The sequence below is a fragment of the Vigna unguiculata genome, chromosome 3 (genome assembly GCF_004118075.2).
Source record: "Vigna unguiculata cultivar IT97K-499-35 chromosome 3, ASM411807v1, whole genome shotgun sequence".
In the NCBI taxonomy this organism is placed as follows: domain Eukaryota; kingdom Viridiplantae; phylum Streptophyta; class Magnoliopsida; order Fabales; family Fabaceae; genus Vigna; species Vigna unguiculata.
This window is the reverse complement of record NC_040281.1, coordinates 4,709,375-4,720,219: the sequence shown is the minus strand read 5'-3', so window position 1 is coordinate 4,720,219 and position 10,845 is coordinate 4,709,375. Positions and strand designations below refer to the sequence as shown.

General features: G+C 31.7%; 1 protein-coding gene across 1 annotated transcript; it reads left to right on the top strand.

Moving 5' to 3' along the window:
* Nucleotides 1-3,210: 3,210 nt before the first annotated feature.
* LOC114178431 (putative uncharacterized protein DDB_G0286901) lies at nt 3,211-4,958 on the top strand. The gene is made up of 3 exons (XM_028064334.1): nt 3,211-3,449; nt 3,719-4,311; nt 4,597-4,958. Exons 1-3 carry the CDS (start codon nt 3,211-3,213, stop codon nt 4,956-4,958), a joined length of 1,194 nt encoding a protein of 397 aa, XP_027920135.1.
* Nucleotides 4,959-10,845: the final 5,887 nt, after the last annotated feature.

Below are 10,845 nucleotides of genomic sequence, written 5' to 3'. Positions count from 1 at the left end.
ATTTAGTTCCAATTTTTATTAAAATAAATCAATTTTATCCTTTTCAAAACACTAAATTTAATATCTTTTATACAAATTATATTAATATCTTTTCTAAAATTGACCTTTAAATTTATTATTTTTTAAATTCAATTATAAATTATTAAATTTAATTATAAATTGAATAAATTCTTATATTTAATTTCTAAATAGAATATAATTATTTAAAATATTATAAGAATATAATTATTAATTTTTTTTCTAATATTTATATTCTAGAATATTTTTAAAATTGATATATAAAAATATTGTAAATATTCAAAATATTTTAGAAAAATAAACTAATATTTGTAAAATTAACATTTACATATAAAATATTTTAGATTTTAATATCTAAAATGCAATAAAAATATTAAATATTTTAAATTTAAATGTAAATTTTACAAATGTTAATATATATTTTTAAAATTTTAATAATTATATTTTAATTATATTTAAATAATTATATTCTATTTAACAATTGAATCTAAAAATTATATTCAATTAATAATTAAATATTATAATTTACAATTAAATTTAAAAAATAAGTAATAATAATGTCAATTTTAAAAATTAAATGGTTTTATTTTAACAAAATTTGGGACTAAATTAAACAAAAATAACGAATATAGGAACTGAATTGAATAAAAATAACGAATATAGGGACTAAATTGAACAAAAAAAAATAATACTACCAGAAACTGACACGTGGCACTAGCATTGACACGTGGCACAATTGTGACTTGACACGTGGATCATTTTTTTAAAATTTAAAAAATTTAAAGAAAATTAAAAAATTAAAAAAAATTAAAAAATTTTTTAAAAAATTTTTAAAAAATCAAAAAAACCAGGAACTTACACGTGGCATGTACTGTTCAAAAACGTTAACTATTTAAACACGTGAAAAGGACCAAATTGACCACAATTTGACGAAAATGAGGACCTAATTGAACATAAAATGAAAATAGAGATCAAATTGAATAAAATCAACAAAAATAGGGACCAAATGTATATTTAAGCCTTTATTTTAATATTATTACTAATTATATAATAATACTATTAATAATTATATATTATTATTGTTATATAATAATAATATTATAATCAATGTATTATGATTATTATTATTTATTATATAATTATTATTCAATGTGTAATCTATCAAGTTTCAATCAGGGATCATTTTCAAATTAAGTTCAAATTTCAATAATCAAAAGCATTTCTTTTTCAGTTTGTGAAAAACGTCGGCTTGGTGGACGCTATATTTTTTTATAAAAAAGTTAAATAACACGTGACACATCGTTTGTTATTTTTAATACCGTCAATCAATAGGGATTAAAAATAATGATTTTGAAAGTACAGGAACAAAACACTGACCAAGTATCGAACAGGGGACTACCATTACCATTACCTTTATCGTCATTACGTTATCGTTATAGTACTGTTACCATTATCGTTATCATTATTGTTACCGTTAAGTTACCGTTACCGGTTACCCGTTATCGTTACCGTTTTCATTATCGTTACCATTACCGTTACTGTTATCGTTATCGTTACCGTTATCGTTATCGTTATCATTACCATTACCGTTACCGTTATCATTGTCGTTATCATTACCGTGACTGTTACCGTTATCCTTACCCCGTTACCGTTATCGTTATAGTTACCATTACCGTTATCATTACTGTTACCGATACCATTACCGTTATCGTTATTGTTACCGTTATTGTTATCGTTATCGTTATTGTTACCGTTATTGTTACCGTTATTGTTATCGTTATCGTTATTGTTATCGTTATTGTTACCGTTATCGTTACCGTAACTGTTATCGTTACCTTTACTGTTACCCTGTTATCTCGTTACGGTTACCGTTATCGTTACCGTTACCATTATCGTTATCGTTACCGTTATTATTACTGTTACCGGATACCTGTTACCTCGTTATCGTTATCGTTACTGTTATCGTTATCATTATCATTACCGTTACCATTATCATTTCTGTTACCGTTATCGTTACCCTGTTACCGTTACCGTTACTGTTACCTACCATTACATAATTCGTTACATATGTTTTTTAACAAGCATTTGCCACCATAAAATTAACATTGTATTTCGATTATATTTCGCCTATGGTAAGTGTAGTAAAAAATTTGGGATCAATTTCAGTAAAAATGTTAAAGCAAGATGATAATAGAAGACTCACATCGATCAATATAAGTTTGAAAAGTGGTGCAAATGTGTTATGTGTATTCAGTTGATATATTGAGAAATAATCCCTTCTTTTAACTTTTAAGTATTTATTTTCTTCCTTATGTGTATCACAAATGTTAAAATTAATAATTACTAAAATACTAACAATCAATATTAATGTTTGTAAAAAGGATCACCTTCTTTAAGTGATTAATTATGAACATTAATGTGTTAATAAGAGGATAATCAATATTTTTGGATAAAGTAGGATGACATTGATTTTCAGTAATTTATCTTGATTATATAAAAAATATATATTCTTAACAAAATAAAATTTCTAACTAAAGAGATTTATAAATAAGTTTTATTTTGTGATGTTTAAAGTAGTGACATTTTGTTACTAAATTAATCAAAGTCTTATATTATTTGACCCATAAAAGTCAATTATTTTGCCTTGTTTGACAGATAATGTAATGTAATAAAACAATGGAAGAAATGTATGGGCAAATGATCAAAATTCTGAGTTTAGAAAAATCTGTCATGATTTTAGAAAACAAGATAAAGGTGTTAATTTGGGGGGTTTGTTTTGTTTATGTATTGAATATAATCTTATTTTCGTTGTTGATGAAAAATCCATAATGCATTGTAAAAGTTTGATTGTTTATTGAATGAAAAAGTTTGATTAAGTTTAAGCACACCATTTTGGTCTCCAATTCCAATGTCGTTGTTCTAATTTACATTTATACTGAAGAACTGATAATATAAGTACTGATATATCAGAGCCAATTGAATAACTGGAAAAAAAAAGTGGTGGTATAAGAGACCTAATTTCAGAACATAAAATCCAAATTGTTGTATATCCAAATTGTTGCTTATAACAAACCTAAAGAGCACAATATCCAAAGTGTTCCTCATAACAGAGCCAAAATAACCACAAAACACAAAATAACAGTTGTTTATCAACAAAATAACAACACTTCATCATTACAGCAAATGCACAAAATGACAGCAGATGCACAAATTCATGGCTTCCAAACAGGTTCCCTTTTAGCCTTCAGCTTGTTTCTCATTGGTTGGCCTGCACCTGATGGGCATGATTTTTGTGTCCCTGTTGTTGGTTGGCCTTGTGGGCCAGATTGTGATGAACCAGATTATGGTGGAGCAACAGGTGGCCCAAATTGTGGTCGAACACCTACTAGGCTAGATTGTGATGAAGCAAATAGTGGTAGAGCAATTGCTGGGTCAAAATGTGACAGAGTAGTATGTGGTGGGCCAGATTGTGATGAAGCACCAGTTGGGCCAAATTGTGATTCAATTTGTTATGGTCGAATAGGACAATAATTCCTGTTGTGACCAAGTTGCCTGCACACACTACACCTTTTACGAAACCCTCCATTAGACATTTGAGTATCATCTTTCTTTAACTCCCAGGACTCCAATTTCTCTTTTTCTTTGGTCTTCCAGGCAAGATTCTTTATGGGTAAATAATATAAGACTTTGATTAATTTAGTAATGGTAATCATAATGGTAACGGTAACGGTAACGACAACGATAACGGTAACGATGACGATAACGAACACGATAACAAACACGATAACGGTAACGATGACGATAACGATAACGATAACAAACACGATAACGGTAACGGTAACGATAACGATAACGATAACAAACACGATAACGGTAACGGTAGCAATAACGAAAACGACAATGGTAACCGTAACGATAATGGTAATGGTAACGGTAACGATAACGACAACAGTAACGATAACAGTAACGATAATACTGACGGTAACGGTGATGATAACGATAACAATAGCAGTAACGATAACGATAACGGTAATGATAACGGTAACGGTAACGATAACTGTAACGATAATGGTAACGATGAAGATAACGATAACGGTAACGGTAACGATAATGGTAATGGTAACGGTAGCGGTAATAGTAACGGTAACGATAACGGTAATGGTAACGGTAACTATAACGGTAATGATAATGGTAACGGTGACGATAACGACAACGGTAACGATAACGGTAATACTAATGGTAACGGTAACGATAACGGTAATGGTGACGGTAACGATAATGGTAACGATAACGGTAAGGTAACAATAACGATAACGGTAACGATAACGGTAACGATAATGGTAACGATAACGGTAATGATAACGGTAACGGTAACGATAACGATAACGGTAAAGTAATGGTAACCATAACGGTAACGGTGACGATAACGATAACGGTAACGGTAACGATAATGATAATGATAACGGTAACGATAACGGTAACGGTAACGATAATGGTAATGATAACGGTAACGGTAACGATAACGGTAATGGTAACGATAACCGTAACGATAATGGTAATGGTAACGATAACGGTAAGGTAACAGTAACGGTAACGGTAACGACAATGGTAACGATAACGGTAATGATAATGGTAACGGTAACAGTAACGATAACAGTAATGGTAATCATAATGGTAACGGTAACGGTAACGACAACGGTAACGGTAACGATGACGATAACGATAACGATAACGATAACGAACACGATAATGGTAACGGTAACGATAACGATAACGATAACAAACACGATAACGGTAACGGTAGCAATAACGATAACGACAATGGTAACCGTAACGATAATGGTAATGGTAAGGGTAACGATAACGACAACAGTAATGGTAACGATAACGGTAATGGTAACGATAACGATAATGGTAACTGTAAGACCCGTGAAATTTAAATAATTATTTAATAAATACGGGTAGGAGAGCCTTTATGGCATTTAATGAAGATTGTTATGATGTGGAAATGTACTAGTTCAAATAGTTGAGAATGTTTAATTTGTGTGAGAGGACTTAGGTTCGAGTATTATGTATGTCATTTATGTGTTATTTAATTGTTATTATTTTATTTATGTGCATGATCATGTTGAGTGATAACAAAATCTTAGAATTATAAGAATTATCATGAAATATGAATTGGTTGAATTGGTTGTGCAATTGTCTTTGTGATTGAGTGGTTATGGGTTCAAACCTTGGTGAACCTAAATTAAGTTTTCTTTTTGCTAAACTAAGAGCACTAGAGTTGGATTACAGAGAGATTTAGAGTTTTTGGGTGGAGAGTCAAAGGGAGACCATTGGAGATCATAAAGAATTGCAACAAATTGTCTTGGGAGCAAGGATATCCAGGTTAGGGGAGCTGGACCACGTTTATTTATGTTTTTGAATAATTACATGAATTATAGCATGATTGTGTATGCTCTTTGCCGTATATTATTTTTGGATTTTGTGTTTCTGGAAAATTCCCAGAAACCGCCTGGCGGGCGACGAACTGCCGCCAGGCGACGCATATGCTTTTGTGTGTTTTTTTGGGTTTCGAGTGGAACCGCCCAACAGCACAAATTGGACCGTCAGGCGGTGCTTGCTGTTCAACCCAATTTTGGGTTTTCTGGATGAAGGGCCTGACGGTGGTGATTGGCCCGCCAGGCGACGCGAGCTTTTGGTTCGATTTTAATGTTCTGGGTGTGTGGGGATGATTCTAATCGGGGGGAAAAAGGCTGTTCTCACTATGTGAGAATAATTACTAGTTGTATTTCATTGAATCATACATGGTTAGTGGTTAAATTGGAAGAGAACCTCATGGACATCGTGTTAGGGTTTGTGAAAGTGGGAATTTAGAGATGGACTAAATGAATGTGTAATATTAATGGAATTTCGGCGATTAAAAGTTTTAAGGGATGAATTGTGATCCTAAATCTTTGAGTGGTGAGTATTGAGTTGAAATTGAAGGAAATCGGGATGGTTGGGCTAGTTGAGATTCGCAGGCGCAAGGGAAGAGTTGCGAAATTCCTAGAACTGCAGGAACCGCCTGGCGGCACCCATTTGGCCGACAGGCGCCACACCAGTGATGTGTGGCACTCTGATTCACGAAAAACGTTGTTTTTCGTACTCTTCGCGAAACAGGAACCGCCTGGCGGTAGTATAGTCGCGCCTGGCGCCACCTTCCCCACTTCTGGGCGCTAGGCGCCACCATTTTTCTGGTTCGCGTAGTTTTCATAAAACTACATTTCCCGGTTCGTTAATCGTCCGATTTAGGTGAAATTTTGACATGTGGTCCACAACATGTAGTTCTTTATTTGAACGATGATTTGATTTGGAGGTCAGTAGCCAGAGATATACGTTACTCAATATTGCTGATTTTGGAGTATTTAAAATACATGAATAAGCTCTTGATAATTTCAAGTAACTTCTAATGAAGCAGGATTTGGTTGTGTGGTAAGCCTCTATCAATTTGAATGTCCCTTTGGGTTAGTCACATGTTGAGAATTGGTTATTGGTGAATGCATGTGTGTCAATATTAATTTGCATTGGTACCAAGATCATGTGCTTAAATTATTAGAGTGATGCTGCTTATACTTGTTTGAGCATGCGTTATTCATAAGTTAGAATTGAGTGCTAGCATGGTTTAAAAGGGAAGAATATATATGAAATATGAATGGATTGATTTTTACTTTGTTCTAGGTGATTAAAAGCTAGTACTACGCAAGTACTGGTGTAGCGCCTTACGGTGGTGTTCGACCGCCATGCGATAGCTACGAGACCAGTAGAGAATTGAAGTGTGTGGCATTTGGCGATAAGGGTTGTCCCGCCAGACGATAGTTGTAGAAACAGTAGCATTAGAGGTGCTTAGTGCCTAGCGGCACGTGTCCCCCGCCAAGTGATTTAGAAGTCTTTTGCGCCTGGCGACTCATGTGGAGCGCCAGGCGACTTTTGATGAAGCAGACGTTGTGTTTTGCTTGCTTTGGATGTGTGTGGTCTACGAGGCCTTGGGTGATATCTCAAGGGTCAGATGCTGGAGTATTCCTGGAGTTGTGGCTCAGGATGGAGCGTAACACGAGCATTCTTCGAGTTATGGCACAGAATAGCGAGTGTTCCCGCATGTGTTCTACCAGTGGTGGCTTGTAGGTTGGACAACAACGATAGCTTGAGATTATCAACCAAAGACGTAGAACATGGATTACATGGTGGTGGCCATGTGATATGAGATCAAAGGATGATGATCCTTGGATTTGGGTGTGTTTTGTTATATAAATTGATGCATATATTTTATTTTGTTAGCTCACCCTATCTGTTTGTGTTTGGCGATGATCGTGTACGCGGTACACGAGAGCAGTCGATGTTGCAAGTGGATCTGGTGAGGTATAGAGCCGAAGCGGGGCTAGTTGGGAGAGGACTTTCTCAGAGTTTTATATTTTATGAGTTTTTAAAGAATTTGTAATATTTCATATTACTACCCGTAGACATTATAATTGAGTTTTAAATTTTTCTGGATTTGAGTTAACTTCGGATGTAATAAAAGTTTTATATTTCTCATGTTTTGGAAAATGGAGCTTAATAAATGAGCATTTAATATTATTATCTTAGTTTATTAAGTAAATTCGTAATATCCTGACGGGATGTTACAGTAACGGTAACGGTAACGGTAACGGTAACAATACTATAATGGTAACGGTAATGACTGTAACGATAATGGTAATGATAATCCTCCGTTCGATACTTGGTCACAAGTTGGTCCTTGTACTTTTAAAATCATTATCTTTAATCCTTATTGATTGACGGTATTAAAAATAACAAACGAGGTGTCATATGTTATTTAACTTTTTTTATAAAAATTAATATAGCGTCCACCAAGCCGACGTTTTTCACGAACTGAGAAATAAATGCTTTTGATCCTTGAAATTTGAACTTAATTTGAAAATATCCCTGGTTGAAACTTGATAACTGCTTAGTTCCTACACATCGAATAAGAATTATATAACAAAAATAATAACAATAATAATAATAATAATATATTAATTATAATATTATTATTATATAACAATAATAATATATAATTATTAATAGTATTATTATATAATTATTAATAATATTTAAATAAATAATAATATAATAACTATTATTAATATAATAATAATTATATAATAATAATAATATGTCAGTAATAATAGTAGTATCTTACTAATTATTAATTTTAACATTTGTGATCCACATAAGGAAGAAAATAAATACTTAAAAGTTAAAAAAAAGGCAATATTTCTCAATGTATCAACTGAATATACATAACAAATTTGTACCACTTTTCAAACTTATATTGGTCGATGTGAGTCTTCTATTATCATCTTGCTTTAACATTTTTATTGAAACTGATCCCAAATTTTTTACTACACTTATCATAGGCGAAATATAATCGAAATAGAATGCTAATTTTTATTGGGCAAATGCTTGTCAAAAAGCATATGTAAATAATCGTGTAATGGTACGTAACGGTAACAGGGTAACAGAAATGATAACGGTAACAATAACGGTAATGGTAACGATAACGGTAATGGTAAAAATAAGGGTAATGATTACGGTAACGGTACCATAACGAGATAATGGGGTAATGGTAACGGTAACGATAACGTAACGATAATGATAACGGTAACGATAACGGTAACGGTAACGGTAACGATAACGATAATGGTAACGATAAAGATCACGATAACGGTAACGGTAACAGTAATGATAACGGTAACGGTAACGGTGACAATAATGACAACGGTAACGATAATGGTAACGGTAACGGTAACAGTAACGGTAACGATAATGGTAACGGTAAATAACGATAACGGTAACGGTAACGGTAACGGTAATGGTAACGGTAACGGTAACGATAATGATAACGATAACGATAACTATAATTGTAACAGTAATGGTAACAGTAACAGTAACGATAACGGTAACGATAACGGTAACGGTAACGATAACGATAACGATAACGGTAACAATAACGGTAATGGTAACGATAATGGTAACAGTAACGATAACGGTAACAGTAAGGTAACAGTAACGGTAATGATAACGGTAACGGTAAGGTAACAGTAATGGTAAGGGTAACGATAACGGTAACGGTAACGGTAACGGTAACGGTAACGATCACGATAACAGTAACGGTAACGATAATGATAATGGTAACGGTAACGGTAATAGTAATGATAACGGTAACGGTAACGGTGACGATAATGACAACGGTAACGGTAACGATCACGATAACGGTAACGGTAACGATGACAGTAACGATAACGGTAACTGTAACGGTAATGGTAATGGTAACGGTAATGGTAGCGGTAATACTAACGATAACGATAACGGTAACGATAATAGTAACGATAACAATAACGGTAGCGATAACAATAACGATAATGGTAACGAAAACGATAACGTTAACGGTAACGGTAACGGTAACGATAACGGTAACGGTAACGGTAACGATAATGATAAAGTAATGGTAACGGTAACGGTACCGGTATAGGTAACGTTAATGGTAAGGGTAACGGTAACGGTAACGATAACGGTAACGATAATGATAACGATAACGGTAACAATAACGATATCGATAACGGTAACCAAAATGGTAATAGTAATGGTAACGATAACGGTAACGGTAACAATATTATAATGGTAATGGTAATGATAGTAACAATAATGGTAAATGTAATCCCCTGTTCGATACTTTGTCACAGGTTGGTCCCTGTACTTTTAAAATCATTATTTTTAATCCTTATTGATTGAAAGTATTAAAAATAACAAACGATGTGTCATATGTTATTTAACATTTTTATAAAAAAAAATATAGCGTCCACGAAGTCGACGTTTTTCACGTGAGAAATAAATGCTTTTGATCCCTGAAATTTGAACTTAATTTGAAAATGATCTCTGGTTGAAACTTGATAAGTGCTTAGTCCCTACATTGAATAAAAATTATATAACAATAATAATAATAATAATAATATATTAATTATAATATTATTATTATATAACAATAATAATATATAATTATTAATAGTATTATTATATAATTATTAATAATATTTAAATAAATAATAATATAATAACTATTATTAATATTAATAATAATTATATAATAATAATAATATATCAGTAATAATAGTAGTAATATAAATAATAATTAAATATTAATATATTAGTAATAATATTAATAATAATTAATAATAATATTATTTATAATTAATATTATTAATAATACTCTAATAAATATATATTCAACTTTTTAAATATGAAAGATAGTATCTTAGTAAGTGATAATAATGTAATGTTATTAAGTTAATATATAAAATAAATTTATATTTATTAAAACTGAAGTAAAATGTTAAAAATAGAGTGAAATGAATAGAAAAATTAATTGTTGATGAATAAAAAAAGAGAAAAAATGATAAACAATTTTATAGAAAATAGGTAAAAATAAAAATTAATTTTAAAAAATTTAATAAATAATTATATTGTAAAGGATATAATTGGTATTATGAAATGTGGACACAAAAGAGAGAATTCTCTTTATATATTGTTATGAGTTTGTTTGTGGGGTTTGTTTTGTTTGTGTATTGAATGTAATCTTATTTTCGTTGTTGATGAAAAATCCATAATGCATTTAAAAAGTTTGATTGTATATTGAATGAAAAAATTTGATTAAGTTTAAGCACACCATTTTGGTCTCCAATTCCAATGTCGTTGTTCTAATTTACATTTATACTGAAGAACTGATAATAAAAGTACTGATATATCAGAGCC

Bases quoted from the DNA above. Each gene is read 5' to 3' on its own strand.
- LOC114178431 (XM_028064334.1), top strand. From the start codon at position 3,211: ATGACAGCAGATGCACAAATTCATGGCTTCCAAACAGGTTCCCTTTTA. The intron at 3,450-3,718 runs GTCAAAATGTGA...TGATTAATTTAG, and splicing joins AGTGGTAGAGCAATTGCTGG to TAATGGTAATCATAATGGTA. The intron at 4,312-4,596 runs GTAAGGTAACAA...GATAACGGTAAG, and splicing joins CGATAATGGTAACGATAACG to GTAACAGTAACGGTAACGGT.